The 24102-nt window shown below is 34.4% G+C and overlaps 1 protein-coding gene across 1 annotated transcript in view; it reads left to right on the top strand.

Moving 5' to 3' along the window:
• Window positions 1–24102, top strand: part of LOC111034778 (transcription factor collier) — an 88946-nt gene that overhangs the window by 8288 nt on the left and 56556 nt on the right. Inside the window, exons 2-6 of the mRNA XM_022316139.1 lie at window positions 2884–3037; window positions 5133–5196; window positions 5263–5318; window positions 16073–16146; window positions 16783–16851. Coding sequence (XP_022171831.1) covers window positions 2884–3037; window positions 5133–5196; window positions 5263–5318; window positions 16073–16146; window positions 16783–16851 — 417 coding nt within the window. The remainder of the gene's footprint in view (window positions 1–2883; window positions 3038–5132; window positions 5197–5262; window positions 5319–16072; window positions 16147–16782; window positions 16852–24102) is intronic.

Here is a 24102-nt window from a genome sequence, read left to right as displayed (position 1 = left end):
GAATAAATTAATAATCGGCGAAATAGTCGAAACACGGGGTTGTTTGGGGTGGGTGGCAGTGGTGTAGGTACCGTGTACATCGCGGTTTACGCCACTAGCTGAATAAACACACGTTTAATATTTATTAAACGAATAACAACAACAGCCGCGCAGCGATAGCGAGAATAAAATTCAAATAATATTATGTGTTATAACGCGTAGAAATATTTACAGTTGTGTCAGAATTAAAAACACAAATCGTTCGTGGTTCGCATAATATTATGTTGTGCACAATTCCCTCGTGCTCGCGATGCACACATCGTCAACAACGATGACGATAATAATAATTATTATGATGGCGATGGTGAAGATGATAATAATCAAAATACAAAATTATTTGGAAAGCAATGTATATTAATATTATTATATATATATATTATTTTTTGCTCGCACCACCTTTCACCAAGTCCCTTCATTTATCACCGTCCGTGTCTGTACATTATATACACACATATTCTGAAGCGCCAACGTTTATATTTAATATTATATTAATCATATTATTATTGCCGACTCGTCCGATCAATGAGTGGAATTTGATAAATGAAAAACGACAACGTGCCTACCTGTTTGTTTCGCCCGATCCTTCTTGCGTATAATATGCTGTGCAAACCAATAACAGCGGTCTTGAAATTCGATTTCGATTTATGTTTGCGTACAACATTATTATTGGATTCGGCTTTTCCTTCCATCCTTTTTCTTTCTCTTCTAGTCTCCTCCAATTAATCTATTCGTCAAATCCTATTGCATATCAGTCGTGTATATATATTTGTATATTACCATCTCGAACATTTCCTGTACCTTGTGGTCTGGGTAACGATATTATCCTGGACGTAATGTTAGATATGAGTAATCGAATTTCGAAGAAGAGAATTGTTTTCTCAAAAAAGTTCGGACAAGTGTTTTCAAAAACACCAATAGCTACACTACGTAGTCACACCACAGTTTAATTTGGCAGCATAGAATAATGGTGTACAATGTAGGTATAACTATAATAATACTCATAGTTATGATGTATTCAAAAGCTGTGGCTTAATATTATCTGTAGTGAATAAATAAAACACACAAATCAATATACTCATACTATTAACAAAATCATTATAATATCATAAAATCATCAGTGTTCCTACCCTGAGACTTATAGCCATTGGACACCCAAATTCACATTCCGGGGCACCACACTATTTGAGGCACTTAATAAATTGCTTTAACTGCAGCTTTAAATGTATATAATTGTAAGGAATGAAGATTAGAATTTTCAGCCATCCTTGTGGAAATTAAAATATTTTTCATATAATATTATATGTGTTGGTCATCAAAGCCACTGTAGTACACTAGTACCCTTTAGTCACGGTCCACATGCATATGTCTCCAATCGTAAATTTATTTTTATACATATTAATATACTAATATAAAGCACTGTTATACATACCAGAGAAGATTTTCTCCCCTCGGATATTGACTTTGACTGTGCCTAACAAATTAGTTCAAAAGCAAAATATAATATAGTTGATTCTTTATATTATTACATACTTACTAAACCCACGGTCTGTGCATCTAGGAATAATGACTCGTTACCAAAAATAGATCAATCGACACTGGTGCAGAATAGACGTACCTATACATTCGCTAGACTAAGTCAGTAAGTTCTATATAGAATTGCGTGGTTATGTATTTATGCGTATATATCTATATAGGCTACTATATATATTTATCATATAATAAGAAGTACATACTGCAGAGCTGGCAAAAACGATCATAAATCACAACGGATTATGTAATTATACAACGTATGCCTACATAACATTGGAAATAATATTGTACCTATAGTACTATAGGTTAGGTTAGTAGATGACTATATTAAACATATCTACTTTTTAACTTTTATATTTATATGTATGACAAAGTTTGAAAAACATTTTAAAAAAATTACACACCTATATACTTCCATACGTTGATTATACAGACATTATTGTTATAAAACAATAATAATCACATTTTTAGTAAATACGTGTCTGTTTTATTTGTTCTTCGAGGTGGTTCAATTTGCATAATGTCTGTGACTATGATATTATGTTTACTGTTGTAATATTGTATTATGATTCGATTTGGTACGCTCACTCACACTGAAACACATATCAGCTATTACCTATATATGAACGGGTATAATATAGTATATTATGTATGCGAATACTGTTCCCTGCGACAGATAACGCGGAGTAACTTGAAGGTACTATAGACTTGCTGGTTGTCCATTGATTTATGTCTATGAATAAATACGCATCGAACGATCCTCATATAATATAGGTTTATAGTACTATGATAGGTAATGTACGCTTATACATATATGTGTATTGTTACCTTAGTACAGACCATAGACCTATAAATATGCATACCTATATGGACTGCGCTTTCCAACCCACCAGTCGTGTATGGCTGTCAAAATTGTATGAGAAGGATGACAATAGTTAGGGACAGTCGTGGAATGAATACGTCTAAATTGTAACTACACCATGAAAATGATAATAGTTGTTATCATTATCAATTATATATTGCAGTCTAGTGATGTAAATAGAACAAGACAATGATTATTTCATGGTGAAAATAAAAATACTGAAGACAACTTCTTCCACTCTTGCCCCTAACAATCGCTATCTCTCTCAATGAATATCGGTCCCGGTTCTTTTTCTCCGAGTCGACGGTCGTTTTCCGGCTATATCATACCTATGTACCACACTGGCTTGATATGCCCGTTAAATTAATGTATAATACTAAAATGTCATCGTAATTTAACTCACCGTACTATTTAATATCCATAAGTTTATGTCGTTTTATTTCTGTGTATAGTATCGGCGTGGGAAGGGCACATTTTGAGAAGCAACCTCCGAGCAATCTGAGAAAATCCAATTTCTTTCATTTCGTCATCGCACTGTACGACAGGTCTCAGCAGCCAATTGAAATCGAACGGACCGCGTTCATCGGATTCATCGAAAAGGATCAGGTAAGCTTTATTATATATACCATAAGTATACATTTTTTTTTCTGTTAATGACCACTATTTGTGATTCCTTTACGACTTGTCTATTTGTACGTTTTATCTAATCGTGCTCACAGCGTATATATATAAAGTACAATGTGTGTATACAGACGGCGTGTATTGTACAGTAGGTATATAATATATAATAGTATTATATTGTGTATGATAATATGTTATACCTATTTGTGTAGTACAGCATTAAAACAACAAAACAGGAATACACGACGTTTGGCCCTGTTTTTATTTATCATTTAAATATAATAATATTATGATGTAGTAATATAACATGATAATGCGTGTGTGTTTATTTATACATTTTTTTTTTTTTTATTAAATTTACTACTTCTTCGTTTTGTTTCGTCATCAATCATCATCCCTAAAATCGTTGCAGCGTGTGATTAATCAAAAACGATTTGGTGCAAAACCCCGTTTGTCACACACGGCGAGCCGAGAGATGATGATTATAATATAATATACACAAAAGCCGCGACGGGTTAATCCGGATTTAAGTTTATCTCCAAAAGTAGGTGACGACAATGAATAACACGAAATAATGAATAATGATATAAACGCAACAAATAACTGTATATTATAATAATATAATTATTTAATACACACGAATAATATTCACTTTGTGCCTGCCAATTAATCAAACAGACGCTCTTCGATAATTTTATGTCTTATAATTGTATATATTATATAAATATAGGTTAACCGTCACTTTACTCGCTGTTAAGGTATAGTGTCAAATCTGACTCCGGAAGCTGCGGCCTAGCTGTATCCGTAATAATTGTATATTTAGAGTTCAGAAATGCATATTATTTCATAATGTTCGGTAAAATGATTTAGTAATGACACGTCATTTTGGATGCGATTGATTTATTTTCCCGCTCAAAATGGATTTGCACTGATTTAATAATACAATGAATACGACCAAAACACTACCTCAGAGAACTATCATACGTCATGGAATTCTTGTGAATTCATCCATATTACATTGACATGTTGTATTGTGCTCGAAGTACGCGCGTGCACATCACAATACCATTGCCGTTTTGGTAATAATAATACAACTTTGTTACGCGCTCTATGAAGACAGCGTTTGCCTTTCATACTATAACAAAGATTATTCCTCCACATGTTTTATTTTTACAATGTGTTAAAAATATAAAATCTCTGAAATCGCCATATTCATCGTTTTGTCAGATAAGTATAACGTCCATTGCCTATGATTAATGTACAATTTCGCCCAAGTAGTTATTCACCAATTTTTATAATGGTTTAAAATGTAATTTTAGCCATTTGACAATCTTAATTTCGTGTTCACAATTACCAGACCTCAGAATTCAGATTGATACTGGCGTAAACCACGATTAATGCGTTGCCATTTATTTCTTAACGTCTGGCAATATAATATGGTGTCCAACAAACATGTGCAATGTCGTCAGGACCTGTTATTATTAGTAATATTATAATATTATGTTTTGAATTTTTATAATGATGCTTTGGGATCGCCATATGACACTTTATATATAAACGCGATTTATCATACTAAAACTTCAAGTCTCGGCGTACTTCTTAACATATATTACTTACCAGCCTCGGACAACCACACACCAGCAGTCGAGGTCACCCGGACCCGAAACAAAAATTTGAACCTAATCGATTTTGATCATAACAATCGCCACTCACTAAATATAACAATATTGTACAGTAAACATATTTTAGTTTGATTAGTGTGTCGCGTTTGTACCCGCTACGGGCGGAGCGCGTACATTGTACATAATATGTGCACACCTATGTTCGTATAACACACACCACACCCGTCACCCACATCATATACCCACTCTGTTTGCGTATACAGTGTTCGCAGACGACGGAGCTCGTCGTTTGTTACACAGACTTTCGTGGATGAGATACATACATATATATATATATATTTGGCGATAAAGTGCATGTTCCGATAAGTCAAAGTCTGTTTGTTTTGATGATTCCGCGCTCGCACAAAACCTGCTGCTGTAATACATAATCAAACATGAATCTTGTATGTACGTTTCAGGAATCCGAGTCGCAGAAGACCAACAACGGTATTCAGTATAGACTACAGCTGTTGTATGCTAACGGTAATGAACGTGCGCTATCTCTCAAAAGCTAACTAAGCTAATACCGGTACTGTTTTATTTATTTAGGTGTGCGACAAGAACAAGACATATACGTGAGGCTCATCGATACCGTTACCAAACAGGTGAGTGATTTTTTTAACGTATTGTAATACCATACTAGTTATTAATAGGTACTATATAAGTTGGGCGTAACACAATGTTTAATGGCTACGTTCGGTAAATTAACTATAAAGTTATAATTATTTATCACTTTGGAGGGGAGGTGTGTACTATTATAGAATTCTATATTATGTGGGATATCTTTAGGTACACACGAACTAGGCAAACACTTATTCTATAGAAATATTAAACCAAAAGCAAAAATAAGGGATAGGTGAAGCGTTTATTTCCACGCTCCTGCGAAGAGATCGTTTCTGTTTTCTGCGATGTTTGTTAGAGATAATTTTCAGTTCAAAAGCGATTGATCGCGAAGTGTGTGAAGTTGGGGCACATCGACTGCATTATATTATAATGACTTCAAACATTAATCGATATTTAGCAAGTATAGTAATTAAGTAATTGTAATAGTCACTTATTCGGCGGGAAAAAAATGCGAAAATATGGGCAAACTTTGCACGTATACATAAATAGCCCTCGATGATCGATCCCAGAATATCAAACAATGTTCATATCGAAGCCCGTATTTCGCCCTAAATTGCAAAGTAAGCTCTATGCAAAGCCACGCCTGTATCTATTATTATAGCATAAAATAATTAATAATACAGCTATACTGTTTTGATAAAATAAAATGCTGAAAACGCTGTCGTCGTCGCAAATCCGCAAATCGCTCCGAGTGAGGCCGAGGATTTATAAATTACATTTTTGTGTTATGTATACCGTCACCGTTAATCGAAACCGTATTATAATTGTCACCGTTTTATATGGCCGGTACACTCTATCTCTATACGCATGCAGTTTGCCAATCGAATTATACCTATTCATATAATCATATTATTATTTATTATGTCGTGTGGGCACCTACGTTTACGCGACGAAAAAATACAATCGGATGCCAACACAAAGCGACACGTTCGGTTGTGTAATTATTATTTGCGTTGCTGTTTAGGCGTGTGTGAGCTTGAACGTTTATGTATTATATAATATGTTTATATATATAGTAGATGGCCTGTACCTGCGTATGTGTGTTCAAAGAGACGATGCGATTTGGAGCAAACAACGAGTGATTTTTTCATCCACTTCGTGTACAGAAAAAAAGGTTTTATTTGCGTTTAATTTCCGATTTTTTCGTTGTCGAAAAGAGATGTCGTCGACGAAAAGGGTCGAGGGGTAAAGCCGTAGTAAAGGACCGACGTCGAGAGTGGTTTACGGTTGTATTTGTATATACAACCGTATATATACTGACTGTAGAGTATGTGTATTATATTAATATTATATTTTTTATCTGGCGAATCCGATTTACGTGCTTCAATGATATATATATGTAGACATATAGCATATATAAGCACACGAAAAAGTCGTAGGCAATAAGCGATCGATGTATCAAACATATTCTTAAGTAACGCTAATATATTTTATTCTGCATAAGCTAAAATTGTTCGTCTTCGTCTCGTTCAAATATAGTACAAAACATAGTATTACGGTATTCATCATTAGTGTTATTGAATTTATTCTTCAAATATATACTACAGGTACAGATACCGTTATTGGAATTTAACACTTTTAAGTATAAAAGAAAATATGATAGAAAACTTAACTCTTGACTATAATATAATATAATATATATGTATATATTATTTAATTTTAGTTTCGATTATTTTCAAAAATGTTGTTTTGTAATGAAAAAATATGATTCCATAAACGTTTATACTTTTCGATAAAATAAGTGTTTACCTTTAAAACAACCACTCCGCGAAATGTGTACCTTGCGTCCAACAGTTTGAATTTGTTTACATTGCAGAAGTTTTCATTGAAAGATCTTCTTTATAAAATATCACACCACTCATTATTTCGGTTGCGTTACGTTATCTTAGGTCCAGAATTCGGATATCACCTATGGCGGTGGCGCCTCATCGTTACCTATTCTATATAGTAGTTATAGTTGTTCTCGAAAATACTGCCGACGGATCGTCCGCAGCCGATCGTGTTTGTCCTCAGGCCCGCGTGATTTCAAACAATTGTAATCATATTTTAATCATCATATACAATACAATGTTATAAAAAAAATATTATATTACTCGAACGTCACGTGCGACCAGGGGAGTGCAAACGCGTGCGTGCGAGTGCAGTGCCGGCGGCACGTGCCACGCCTCCCCGTTTCCACCGCCACCGCAGACGCCGCCGCCATAATCTGATCCTCTCAGTGACGCGCGTCGCTCGCCGCCGCTACTGTCCGTCCGGCGTACGCCCACTAAACGGCTTTATCAACACGCATATTATACACGATGTTTTATTTTTACGTATATAATATTATAATGTATGTATGTATGTATGTATAGGTACATGCACACGACCGTCGTCGTGTTTGTGACGATTATTATTACGATTACGTTCGTTAAAATCGATGATTGAGGTCCGTCCACCACGCACCCCTATATTCGAACATCCCTTGTTTTATTTTTCTCGTGTTTCCCGCTCTCGTACGTTTTATAGACTCATCATAATATATTTATAAATGTACACATAGAATTTATAAAGACACCTAATATATGTATATATTATGAGTAGGTATTACCTTTATTATATTATTGTAATCTATATAGTATACTTCGATTTGTTAAAAACACTAATAATTAGTTATTATCATCTCAAAACCCTTATAGACAAATTATGATAGACCTGTCTAACCTAACCTGCAGGTACCAAGTGGCAACGTGGGTACTTTACAAAAATATTATAGCATGTACATTCATTTTTTTATCTATTTACAATTATTAATTTATTATTAATTATTATATAAACATAACTGCGTAAATATTAAGCTATACGGTCTACTATTTTGACTCTAGAGTAAATAAGTAAATTATGACTTCAATTACAACCAAATAGATCTTCTATAAACCTAAAAAAAATCTCCGGCAGGCAAATGTTTTCTCTATATTTTATTCTTGCAATGGCACACAGACCATATGCAACATAACGAAAATTCTCACTGCACATCACTTAAACACACGAATGGTGCTATATATTGGGTTTGCCACGGATGAAGAACTATGATTCAACCGTGATTCAATCATGATTAAACCTTATCGCCATTTCACGAGGTCTTTAAATATCATATCTACGATAAAGTTAGAATCTTGAGCAAAGGATATAGGTACCTAACAATATTATATAATATTATATTAGGTTTAAGTATAATATAATTTATACATCATATATACAGGGGTTATGCCTCGAAAGCGTACAAAATGAAAGTTTAAATCGAATTTTCCTTGAAGTCTGCAGACACTCTTTATACACTTTGTACGCGATGTACTATATTTTATCTTTATAATATTTTATGGATCGTATTTTGACTGTCGGGGTGCGCGAGCACTAGAAATGAAACTATATTATTAAACCTGTTGCGCGACAATTCGCATGGATATCTTACATGATATATTTAATATATTCACACAATGCGCATATATTACCTACCACAATTGGATATTATACAATATTATACATACCTACATAATAAAGGATCGATGACGTCGAAAAATGTCATGTTAAGTTCATATGCTGTATATATTATGTGAACTAATCCGCAGAAGACATGAAGTTCATCATATTATAGTTACCTAAACATGGTCATTCAGATTTTGCATTCCACGAATGGTATAATATAATATTGGAAATCCATTGGGGATCACATTTGTCCATAAAGTATGACCCCCAGTTTTACAGTGACGTAAAATCCGAATAACCACGTATGTGTACACCAGCTATACACAAAGTGTTAAAGCAAGCAAACTCATCCCAATGTTTTTCCTTAACATTCATTTATGAAATTCTGATTTTTTAATGTTTTAATTTACTTAAGGTTCATATTTTTAAATAATTATATTTTCATAAAATTTAAAGAGTGTCCTGTAGTCTTATCAACTTCTTTTTTTAAATGAAAAATTCCTTTTTTTCAATTACTTAGATGATTTTTTGAAAATGTCGTAAGACACTCCTTGAATGGTATATTGAGGTGGATGTGGATGTACTTAATACTGTATAGTGGTTAGTGGTTCCTTCCCCAGTTGTGATAATACATAGCGAAAAAATCATGTATAAAATCTAAATAATTTAAAATTGGTTCTTAAGAGGACGTTATACCCTCTTATATTGAGAAAATCTATTTCACTTTTTTTTTTAATATTAAAATGAATTATTATTGTAAAATTTTGAAGGCAAAAACATTATCTTTAAATTTGATAGTAAGTAAATTCTCTATTATGTAAAAATAAATAATAGAGTAAAACGGATTTTTCTGAATTTCTGATGGTATAAAAAAGAGATTTTTTTCTTCATCAATTTAATTAATTTTTGTAGAAGTATACTGCATGTAGAATATTATACATAAGAATATATTATTATGATCCAATACAGCGGACAATGAAAACACTTTACATTTCGGTTCACTCCTCATTGTTCCGGAACAATAATATATCCATAATATGATGGCTATAGCCCATACTATAGTACATGTATCATATTATATATATAATATATACCTTTAAAAATGAAATGAAAATATTATCTGCAACAATTTTATTTTAGCCTTTAGTCTTCACCTAATCCTTACCGTATATAGTTATCTAAAAATAGTCTATGTACCTACAACCTACCTAATGCGTACAAAACTACAAAATATGTACAGGTGGCTAAATAAAGGTATATATCATTTTTTCGCTGCATTCACTAAGATATTTGTACCCAATGTTTCATTTATTTATTTTTTAAAAACAACCTTTCGTCTTTATTAATACAGTTCATATCATTTTGTATACACAAAAATATCAAAAGTTTAATTTAAGCTTATCTCATAAAATTGACCAGCTAGGAAAACTATTTTTCATAGAATTCTCGACAAAAAAAATGCATTATTAGTGATACTTTATATTTTCAAAAACCAAGTGACCAAATAGGTAAACTTAAAACATACTGAATATAGATATGCATAAACGTGTCTGCTCTAAAGTTTATAACTCAGTAATTGTTAACTATAATTCAACTTTGTAGTTTGTATAGTTTATCTGTAAGACAACATGCCGATAGTTATATTTGCAAGACCATTCGGTAAAAACATGCTAATGCATTAGTTAATTACTCCACGGTACGTATTATGTAACTTCAATATACCTAGTTATCATTATTTTTTCCATCAAAGTCGTTATTGTCTGGATAAAATAGAAATGGCCAACGATATAATTCTGTTGTATAACATATATATTTTATGATTACAAAACATTAATTTACCCTCCTGTTTATGTACGCCGTATTGTTCCGCAGCGAAAACAAAACAAAATTTTACTTACATATATATATATTTGTATAGGAAACATTTCTACTCCATCAGTAAACGAAATAAAATACGCTATTTTACGTTCTTACTTATACACCTACCTACATATTATATGCACATATTGTTCCACACCAGAAACAAAACAAATCTATAGTATAAACTTTCAAAATAAGACCTATACACCACTAAATATCGTTCTTTAACATTATATTCAACGATTATAGAGCGTTTCTGGTCCTCTTAATTTTGCAACATATTGGAGTAGTTGAGCGCGTGTTAATTTTAATTATAATTATTATAATAATTATGTGATATGCGTGAAATCCATTAAATTTATGTCTTAAATAAATGCGTCACGGAAATGGGGGGATTGTCTTCGAATTGCACTCCTTGCCTAAACCAAATTGTTCGAATTGCACTCTGGTTCAAAAAATAGGTAAGTACCTATATGTTTGAATATCGCTCAGGTCGAAAACGGGTTATGTTCAATAATTGCACTCGATCTGATCATTACACAGGTCCTATAATTATTATTCGTTTCAGTTGACAATTACGTGTGTGTGCCAATCGATTGAATTTTACATATTTGTAATATTGAAATTAAAGATATTTATTCATATTTAAAAAAAAGTTCTTATTTTTATATTTTTTATGTTTAACTGTAGTTCTTGGGTATTATAATAAATACAACGAACTTTAGATGTTAAAAATACAAATTACCTTTCCGATAGCCGGCTGTGATATTTGATTGTAGGTTTTATGTGGGTAACGATACCGGAAAGAGTATACAATTCGAACATAATCTCGTTTTTTTGTCCCAAGTGCAATAAACGACAAAAATAAGTGAAATTCGACCTTGCCCGAAATGAGACCTACAGATACGTCGAGATGATTCGCTCGTTGATAACGTATACATCATATTAACGTAATATCATATTATATATTGTACCTACGTGCATAGTTACTATTTTATAATAATCGTACAAACTATATGGATATAACGTATATGGTTTGCACCAGGAGCCCCTGCACATACCTATAATATGTATGTGCATTTCCATAATTACATATACACGATGGACTCTGCAGACTCTGACGAGATATTGTGCCCGTATCACGAATCTACACGCGTGTTGGATGTATATTGCAGTGGCTGGTGCGTATAGGTATTTGTATATATATATAATACATATAATAATATATACTGCATTCGCTTTCCGCGTCTGGAGTACCTACATAGTTTCTGCTGTATAATATAATTCGCGCGCGTTATTACACTGCGAGCTCAGGACACGGGGAGGGATTGGTCTGTGGGCGGGAGGGAGGGGTGGTGAGGGGCTGAGGGGTAGATGTCGCACACGCGCAAAGACAATGTGATATTACGTCTCTCTCTTTATATATATGCATGCGTATATACATATAAATAGCACTAAATACTAACACACACACACACGCACACGAGTGCGTGTACACGACGATATTAACCCTATCTATTCGGTACCATCGCCCTTCTCCGAGCATCACACACACCCACCCCTTGTCGGCGGTCCGAACGGGTATAAAGGTTATAACGCTGCGGATGTACAATATATATAATATTATTATATACATAATATATGGTAGGTGCAATCGTGAGTGCGTGTTTGTGTGGAGTTTTGATAGTGTTTTACACACATCGTAACACCATATTCATATATATATATATATATATATATACATATGTAATAATATTATATGTACGTATATAATATATGTATATATATATAAATATATATTATTATTATTGTATACATGGAGCGTGTGCGTTGCGGGGACCCGGAGGCGGTGGCGGGGCCGCGACAGAGATGTGCGCGCGATAATGCCAATGCGAATTACAACGCGCTTATCTATCCGTTTCGCGTTGCCAAGTGGCGCGCGCCCGTTCACGTATATATTATTATTATTATTATTATGTTGTACAAGTATAATATAAACCTATATAATGTGTATAATGAGAGAGAGTGTGTGTGTGTGTGTGTGTGTGTGTGTGTGTGTGTGTGAGTGCACGCCCGTATAAGTAATATGCCTACCTAAGACGACGACGACGACGACTCACTCTCTCAAACTCCCACACTTCTAACTCCCACGGTTCTGCACATTCTCGCGACAAAGCGGTAATAATATAATAATAATAATAATAATAATAATATATTATATATTATTATTATTATTTCCACTGTATTCATATATGCATGCATGTATACACCCTATAATACTATATACGTTATACATGCGTGCGTGCTTCCGCGGTTACTTTACAACCACAACTTCTGCCATCGTACTCGCGCCCCACGACGTGACGGTCCTAATAATAAATCGTAAAACAAATATTTATCGTACTAATTTGTACGATAATATACGTCTTGTTCAATTTAAAATTGTCTTGCTTTATTGTTTCGACATAATAATGATATTTTATGGAGATTATTACATATTTTATGTACACTATATAGGTATAGTATAATAACATAGTTACCCACCTATACTTTCTACTGTCTTTGATTACGTCTTATATACTGCATTATGGTTCACGCATACGCTATAGTATTACACCCTTGATTATAAATACTTGTATTACAAATGGTCTTATCGATTATGCATTTAAATGGTTAACTTAACCGTTATACCAATTCAATGTGCCATGTGTTTAACCATTTCTATTGCAGTCTATATTTACTAAGATTGTGAGGTACAGTATAGCATATACTTAATAATATGGTATAGAACACTAGTAAATACCTATTCATTGGGTGCCTATATTATAATATATAGGTAGGTATATCACAACATTATGTTTGAATCCATGTATTTTTTTTTTATTTGCGTACATATAATTATGCAATACAATTATTTTCGCTTATCCCTATACTATATATTTTATATTTTTTTTAAAAACATCTCTGATTTTCGACAAATTTTCCACACCATGTCAGTCAATAACGAGGCTTTTAGTTATTCGTCAATTATAATTTTTGTTAGTCTATTAAAGTTTATATTCTAATGCTTTATGAGTGGTACAATTCGTTGCAGGACTGCACCGAGGTCCGTGACCATCTCGACGGTTTGCAACTTACGCAAGCAATTCGTGTCGTATAATAGTTAATTTAATATTTAGACATCTGTTTCAATCTTCGTTGTTCGTTGTACACTTTAATATTTATAGGTAAAACGTAAACTCTACCCACAGTAGGTCATCGTACGAAAGTCAATCGACTAAGATAGAGAAACGAGAAATAAAGAGTTCATTTCAGTTCGGACAGTTCGATGCTGGTAAACCCATAATAATTGGTCACGAGCGTTGGTATACGTTTGAAAAAAAAATATATGACTTGGCATAATAGTTTATTATTATTTATCAAAACACCGCAACGTATTACCGCAGTCTGGTTCCGTTAATTAACCGCCGCCGCCGCCCCGTCTTGATCGCAAACTTTAAGTAAACCCAATTTCGCTGTATAATATAGTAATATACCTACCTAGAAGTCATTAAAACTTCCCGAGCGGGCGCCGACGCGTCTACTTTGTGTTTCCACCACATAATATTGTACATATAATGCATTACTTCAAAGGAGATTTCTAGGAATATAATATATGGTCCCGGCGATAGTTACACAACATATTTTCGTACCTCCAATTTCTCATCAGCTCGTTCAAAGTCAAACCGTCTACTCGCCGGTATTACGCAACATTTATTGCGGTTTTGCGCGCCCACCGTTTGCGTCTCGTTTTACCTCGCTCCAAAACTTTCTCGACGATGTTGTGTTTACGTAACACCCACATAGAGCCATACGAATGATAATCGCCCCTGTCCGGGCCAGTCGAATTCATGCGACGACCTTTGATCACGATATATCGTTTAGTTCATGTTTGAGTTATGTTATAGTTATAACTGAAGCTGTACCCGTCGGGATACTTTGACCGATTCGCACGATTCGCGTTTAATATTTATATTTTATATGTTTTGATAACAATAAATCGTATAATGCACGACTGCAGAAAAAAACTGTCGCAAGCGTATATAGTACATACGTTTCGCGTGGACTTAGGCACACTCACACACACACACACACTATCGTGCTAACTCGTATAATATATTATATAAGTACAGTGCACAGTGCACGTACAGTATATGCATATATTCAATTAGACGGTATTTATTGGTCCACCGCAAAAAGGGTGGGTGCGGCCGAGTAAATCCTGCTGCAGCGGCGGGTGAGGTGGCGCGCGGCAGCACAAAGCCCAGGAACCGTGTACACTGTGTATATATTTATATAAAATTGCTTGCGCCCCCTGATTCTCGCGAGCCTAAGACCTCCGGATTAACCGTCTTATATATATATTATATATGTGCACCATGTACCGCCGCAACGTTATTCCACCCCGCCAGTACAGTCGACGATCCCCTCGCGTGCGCGCCGGGCCGCCTCCGCCGCCGCCGGAGAGAGTATTGTTTAAAAATCTATTACAGAACGCTAATGCCATTAAGCTACTTTAATATGTTACATAAGCTCTCGGAGGGCTCCTTCTTTTTTTTAATTGTTTCCATTATAGGACATAAAATATTAACCTTTTCGGTTTCGCCGCGCGACAGAGACCTGCTGCAGCACGATATATTATACACACGCTTATATTATATATTATATTATGTACCCGCTATACACCCGAGTGCTACAAGTTCATGATATTTATACCTATATAATGTATGGGTGCGTATACCTATATATTATAATATACTATATAGTCGTATAGACGTATCCGTTCTACACACATATACGTATATTTTAAGTCGCCTGCGTCATTTTTCTATTTTTTTTTTCTGATAACGAAAACTATGTATGAGGTATACGCTTGGTTTATTGATCATAACTTTTTTTCGCTTATAATTGAGTTATGTGTTTCCTATAACACATAGAATTCTTGCCTTTTTTAAAGTTATTAGATACACCGCTTCTTCGAATATTCTATAATATAAATAAGAAAACACTCATATTTTGAAAAAATATGCCACTTATACGGAGTCTGTTTTAATCAAACGCCCGAGTTATAAATTGTAGGTATATGCATTAATCATTATACACGAGGTGGACTTTTGTGTTTTTCTCTGCAGCGCATATAGTTTATGCGATATTATATACTTAACGCTATACTAAAAAACGGGAAAACTCCACTCTCTACTGCTCAGCTGCAGTGTGACCTATGTATATTAGTCGTGTTATTATTTTTATACAATGGGTAGATGAGTTTTTTTCGCATTATATCAATTTATATAACAGCAATTATTGCTATATTTTACTGATGCGCATAATAAGTTATCATTATAGACATGATGTTTTTGTCATTTTACAGGCCATCATTTACGAAGGTCAAGACAAGAATCCAGAGATGTGCCGGGTGTTGCTCACTCACGAAGTCATGTGCAGGTAACGCATTATCATCGATAAATTCAATATTTAATACATTTACCTGTATACAATGGATATTATAATAATAGTATATACAGCTACACCATAACCGCGCCGCGCACATATTATTATTATGGTATAACAGCCGACCCCATTTTATCGGTGCCAAAGACGGCGTGGCTCGGCCTAGGTTAGCAACCATATTATAGTCATAATAATAAAAGTAATGTATTGATGATGAATCGGTTACCGGTCAAATATTATGGCCGCTGACACGCTCCTCCCCGATACAACGACATTCCTTAAGTCTCTTAGGTGTACAATGTTTGCACACACGCACACACATGCACACACACACAAACCTACTCGGGGGGGAAAGTTTGTCGAGTCATGCACGTGGTCCAATGCTATTTTGTATGTAGGTACGCGCGCACATACAACGTAAACAAAACCGTCAATAGCTGACTTCGCGAGAGGGGTTGTGCGCGTATTTATAAGACCGAAGGGGGCCAAAACCCCGGGGGACAGGTGCGGCGTAATAATAGTTCGTTCTACGAACATGTCGTGTATGTATAATATATAATATATATTTATAAATATACAATCCTCTTCGGTATTTATTTATTGTATTATAATACCTCATGTCGTTTGCAGCCGATGCTGTGATAAGAAAAGTTGTGGCAACAGAAACGAAACACCATCCGATCCGGTCATCATCGACAGGTAAGATTGATAATAATTTATTATAATACGATTTGCTCACCAACATAATATGGCTTTCTAAAGTTTATGCATGCAACCTAAAGAAGTTTAGTTTCGTGTTAACCACATAGTGCATACATTAAACATAATACAGATGTTTTCAGCGTTCCTATATTGTAATATATTACAATAGATGATATATATAGGTATATATATAGCCAACAGATAGTAGTAATAATATTATGTTTTTTTCGGCTATTTATACTTCCGACCGTCGTGATGTGTTTGGTATAAAAAAAAATAGAAAGACTAATGCTCTCCACCCTCTTTATGTATGGTCGACTTTAGCACTTAGAAAAAAAAAATCATTCGTTTCTGTTATGCTCTCTCCCCCAATACTTTTATAACGGAATGGTTTAAATACCACAAAGAGATCCGCACACTAATAAGCCGTCCCAGCGGGTGGGGTGCTTTGAACAAACTTCTGCTCTTTCGCCTTTTATCTAACGTTGTCCTCCCCCAGAACCAATTAAAACACCACAAGCGCCCGGTATTTTTGTTTTATGTAATCGGTAGAGAGAAAAAAAACAAATATTGTGCGATATTCCACTATAAAAACATAATTAGTGATTGAGACTTCAAAGAGCGTCTCCAGATTGTTCGGGTAAATTAAATTACACGGCAAAAAAATCCTGGGTAATTACTTAAATGACTGAGGCTAAAAGGTATTTTATATACGATACTATTCATTATCGGGATTAAAATGTGCCTGCAATCAAAATAATCAAACAATTAAGTATACCTTAAATTAAAAAGTCATAATGTGCAGAACGACGTGGTTGAAACTGGTAATAGCTAGATGTCACCAACTAAATGTTATTCAGTTATTGTATACTCGACATCAGTCGTACCTATATAAAATCCTGATTAATAATAACGCTTTGTATAATATTAACTATAATATATTGTCTATTATAGAAGAAGTTAACTTATATTTCGTGGTTTCTTAAATTTTGTAATGGGATTAAACAGTATCAAACGATGTAAATAAATATTTTACATTTCCTGTGTGAACGCATAATAGTAACAAATACGGTAGACAAACAAAAATTAACGAGTATATTGTGTATTTGTGCATACATCTACCTATCATCGAACAATTTTACGATTTATCGATTTCAATCGTAGATATTATGGATATAATGTGATGATATTATGTATATTAGAATTCAAACGAACATTTCTCCACTCATCAGTGCACTGTAAAGTTTGTTCTACAATCTCCAATACAAAGTTTTCGACTTTTATTTCTACCGCAACAGAAAATTCACATCGTCGTATATAAATTTTTCCAGAATACACCTACAATATAATATGTACTTTGGATTTACACATATTTGATGTTATATACATGATACATTCAAAATGCACTCCATGTAACTTCTACAAGTACGCAATATACATGATTACACCCATTCCGTTTCCGTATGTATGTATGTATGTATGTATGTATGTATGTATGTATGTATGTATGTATTATACTTACAAATGCCATACCTCGTTACCAATTCAATAACAAAATCTTAGAGTTGATTCTTGTTTTTATGGTTTGATTCTTTGATTATATTTTGTAACGTCAAGTAAATAAGCCCACGTAAAATATTAATACATTGTAGCAGTTTTATTTTAAATAATGGTCAAATAAACTCAACAAATGTTTAACTGAAAATGTAATTATCTTTTATTTTGTTATTAAAAAAATTATAAAACAATAAAATATACAACTTTTCTTGTTGGCAATAAATATTTGTATTAAATGGCATGATACTAATCAACACGAGGGACATGGGTATATTATATAAAGGCAGTGAAATACCATTTTCATTTAAGTATCATTGATACTTATGTACCTATAATATTCATTGAATACTCAAAAACAACGGTATATTATTCAGAACGTATTATTTCGTGTATGATATTTATATACATTATATATTTGGGGTAAGGAAACTTTTTTTATTTTATGAGCAACTATTATACGTGCAGGAGGTTGTGGCATAAAAGTTTAAACACTTTTGGTATTTACTTGAATTAAGATCACTTTCCTAATGACGTAATACTTATAATGCTCTATAATAAGTAGACGACGAATGACGGTAGGTGTATAGAGCGCTTTAGTCAATTTATAAGTTTACTGTACTTTATCAATGACGTCGTTATAATACTATAAACTCGGTTGGCACGTGACGGTGGTGGCAGAGGGAAGAATAAGGAAGTATACACTACTAGTGTTAGCGTAAAATATGGTAATAGTAAATCTAGTACTCATAATATAGGAATATTATATCATCTGATTATACAGAATGCGGGAGATTAAAAAAAAAAAAAATGAAAGAAATCATATCTTATGGGTTAAGTCAGCACGTCATGCGACGGCTGTTCACGTAATGGAATGGGCCCTAGGAGCTTTGCAGTCGTTGAAGGGCGGATGTGCATATTAGATATATGTGTACGGTGAAAATTTCCACCATTCGTATTAACATGGGGTCGACCCTATTTGAGCTTTTCACCGACAAACTGCTCTGCCATCCGTCCAAATAATCGAACCGAACTCTCGCCATATTCAATTGCAGTATACATTATAGGTAAACAGCCTGCAGAACACGCGTATATTACATGTTATTATCGTAACAGTTGGCGGAAAAGGAAAGTTGAACCTACTATTGAAATTGAGTCAAGTGTTACACACAAGTAGTATAATACTCGTATATTTTCGAGATACCTATGAAAATACGACGTTTGTATAATCATTGCGTCTGGAAAAATTACGCATCCTCCGTTTGCCATACATAGATTTCCTCTCGATTCAAATTGATATAATACTAATCGTAAACCACAAAAATATATTAATATATACTATTGTAGTACAAATGCCGAATTCACGCAATATCAAGTAATATTTTCTAGTCGTTACATATCATTTACCGAATTTCTTAACGCGCCTTTTCATAAACCGTGGGATTTGTTTAGAGTTATGGAGCTGTAAGTATACCAAAAATATATCTATTCTTAAGCGCACTCGAAAAGTCGACGCTTGAACAATAATAGTATCATACCGATATGGCAATATACGATAACTAATATAACTATAACGACTATAATAAAGCTTACGCAAGTGATAAATTATCATAATACATATTAACGATTGGCCAGAATACATTTCATTACCACTTATATAACATTATATATCTGCAATACAACACTGTCAACACTTGAGTATTATATATACTGATAATCGTACAACAAAACACGTGTAACACGTTGAATTAGGTTTATTAATATGTATGGTATTTAGAAACGGGCGGTTCTTGAAATCTATTCGAACCCTCAAAAACCTCGAACTTAAAGAAATTCAAACGATTCAAAATTGGAAAAAATGTATGTTCTATTCGTACTGTTCAAATGATATGATATACGTTCGAGAGGGCGGGAGATTTTTTCTCATACTATCTTTAAACACGCTGTTCTATACTACTGGGTAATATATTTTAAAATTTGCTATATAATAAAAAGTCCGACAAAGTTTGAAAGTTAACAATAATAAGATTCAAGTTCGAGAAAATGTACGTTCGACCCAGCTCTAATGACAACGTCATTGCACGCGCAAAATTTTTCGTCCGCTTTCACAAAAGCGCAATGATATGTATACCATCACAGATAATTGAATAAAAAGAAGTTTTGATTGAACACAGTTCGATTTGTTGGTTGTCTTTTTTTCCCCCCGATGTAAAACCAAGTACTAAACGAATGAGAAAACCGACTGCACACGTCTCGTATTATATTTGTGTGTGATTTATAGCACGGCGATGTAAAACGGCAGACAGATTCCGGCGCGAAACGCTTAATAACAATACTTGCGGTGGCAGATACGCGTATTCAGCGTAGGGCATTATTATTATTATCATCATCATCATCATCATCATGGGCTGTATTTTTTGCTTTGGGTTTTTTATTTTCGTCATTCTTTTTCTCGTTTCTCTACTAACGGCGCGCAACGGAAGATTCGAATCGTATGATACTATATAATATATACAGTATAACGTATACCATAATAATACTACATCGTTCCGACCGGCCACCCCCACCGGGCGCACACCCTCCCCCCAATGAACTGCACTGGAGCGCTGCAGCGGTAGTGACGAAGACGGCGGCGGCGGTGGTGGCGGTTCGTCGGTATTATAACCGTCGAATGTATATTAAAGAAAAACCGTCTGCTCCTAAAGATTTTTATGTTCACGTCCTATAAAGCGAGGCGCGGGGCAGGCGGAAAAAATATGGCCTGAAAGAGATAAAAATAGCACGCACCCTCCCCGCCCCGATCGACAAAGAAAACAAACCCCATGTGTCTTATTACGCATCTCCCCTGTGCGAGTACACCATCTCCCACGGGATGCCATTTTGTCGTCGTCGTCGTCGGCGTCGTCGAACCTTCATCTTTTCTTTTCTCTCTTACACCATTCATTTCTCCTATTCTGTCGGAGATTTTTTTGCCCTGTTCACCACCACGTTTATACACCTATCTATAAATAATATTCTATTCTGTTTAATGCTCTGTTGAAAATTCTTGTTGTGTGTGATGCACAAAATACTATGCCACGACTAATGACCATATTAATATAAATAATATATAAATTATATTATAGATTATTAAATAGTGTATCGTATGCGATAATTGTATGCGCCGTGCGCATCTTATATACTATGAACAATTTAATCGAGTGTTTTTCGTTTGTCTTATCTCTTTCAAATATACGTGAGTATTTAATAAAATCTACCTAACTACCTAGGTACCTATAAAAGTCGTCCGAGATTTTCGAAATACGCCGTTAAAATTATCAACCTAATGATTACCGCCGGCACTTACAGTGTGTCCCTCGGGCCGTATACGTCTGCAGTTATGTATATATATATAAAAGTACGCGTATAATATATATATAATATAATGAAATGGTAAGCACATTGTCTCTGACGTCATTGTGTCGTATACTTACGTCCATTATTTTGTCATTTTAAGTATGACGTTAAACGCTACAGTTACATAATGCCTGTAGCAGTTAAATTAAATTTTATATCGCAATTTAATTTCGTATTTAAATCGAACCGCTGCGCAGTAATATCAACAATAATTCACGCCCCGTTAAATGTCAACGTTCGAGTTTTATACAAAACTAAAACATGTATTGATCGGAATACCTGCGTATAAAGTATCATAATATGCAATTCTTTCTATTATTATTATTTGAACCGCGGACGTATCTTGTCAATTGTCACGCAAAAACTGTGATCTCTGTTTTTTGTTTCGACCTCGAGTCCTGCGGCCACTATGGCAATGTGCCTAAAAATTTGATAATAGAGTTCTATATTTCGCCATATGCTCTCATCTTATCGACGACCCCTGAACAGAGCGTGTATTGCTAGAACTTCATTCAAGCGTATATACGCTTGTATACATTTATACCTATATGACGTATAACTACGAAAGTACCTAGGTACAATATAAATCATCGGAAAACTTCTCCTATAAGCTATATATATATATTATTACATCACACGTAGGACGAGGGAGGTGCATTGGACGCATTCCGAAAATAAAGACACCATAATATAAAGGAATAAGAAAAGTATTGCGTGGTGCATTTTATTCTGACGGTGGTGGAGTACACGTAAGGGATTCGGGAACAAGATATAGGTACGAGGAATTATTCGTCTCCAGAGAAGACTGTTCGAAGGAAACGCGTAAAACAACACACACACACACACACACTTAAACACGTGAATATACATGTTAAAGGGAACTGAACGTATTATACAAGACGAAAAAGAGTGGCTGTAAGTGCGGGGAGTTTACTCGCGTACATAACGGGATTCCATAATAATATGTTTATTCACTATATATAACATCCGTATATTCGATATTAGGTATCTATATATATATATATATATATATATATATATCATATTATATTATTATGTTCAGCGACGAAGGTTGTCTCGTCGCGGGCACTCAGATGCTGCAGCAACGCCCCTCGACACCGTTCGCCTTTAAAAAAGCGCATACAATAATATATACGCGAATTGGTTCTCGAGTTTATTGGTAGGAGCCGATTATATATATACACGACTATCATTCGTATATGAATATAATATGTATAGTACATGCACGCGATTACCATCAGAAATTATTACATGGCTTTTATTTTTGCTGCTCAAAAGCTGAGTTATCGTATTCCTCAAGACTATAATTTCTCACCGTCTAAATTGTATTTATACTCTAACGCTTCGCTGCACCGCGGTCTGCGTCACATCAATTATTTATGCCCGCATCTATGTACACATAATAATATCATATACTTATTGGTATATATAGGTACTGTGGCGACCCCGAGAGACGTTTGTATTTTTCGAATAACACCCTCGTTCGACAACATCGTCGTCATACGACAGGTACACAGCGGCGACGGTATAATGTATACAAATAAGTATACCGTTAATATAAAGTCTCATCGTGCAGCCAAAAAACGCCATTGTAATATGTTTTACCAACTCGGGTCAAAATTACAAAATGCCTGTTGTATTCCTGCAGCGTGAACAATACCCAAAGTCCACACTAAACGATTGATTTAATACATATATATATATATATTCCGTACTCGCGAGAACTCGCAGCCTGTCATACAAAATAATATGTCCAACCTATGTACATATCATATATATATATATATTGTAATATTGTCAGACTCGTAGGATTTTCTGTCATCGCAACTGATGGTGCAGTGATTTTCCATCACATATGAAACTCGCCAGTCCTGACGAGTCAAACAATTTATGATCTAACGATATTACTTATTTAGATGTGTGTCATAATATAGTAGACGTTCTGGCGCTTTGGGTCCCGACGAACGTGTGCAGTCTCAGTGCACAACAATAATAATTAGTGTTACGGTTACCGAAGTTACTTCAGCGATTCATATCGCGTGCACACATATTATTATTATTATTATTATTATTATTATTATTAAAACGGACTCGTTTCGACCGCATACAATATAATATACACGCTCATACATTAATAAAAGTTCAAGCCGGATCGATATATACGCATTGTATATCATATACCGTGCGAGTGTTGGAACATAATAATATATATATATATATATTTTATCTACCAATGCGTGTCGTCCGTCGGTTAATTCGGTCGGTCATTTATTTTTT

The sequence above is a fragment of the Myzus persicae genome, unplaced genomic scaffold, assembly GCF_001856785.1.
Source record: "Myzus persicae strain clone G006 unplaced genomic scaffold, MPER_G0061.0, whole genome shotgun sequence".
Lineage (NCBI taxonomy): Eukaryota > Metazoa > Arthropoda > Insecta > Hemiptera > Aphididae > Myzus > Myzus persicae.
Note: the sequence above shows the minus strand (reverse complement) of the source record. Positions and strands in the feature narration are given on the sequence as shown.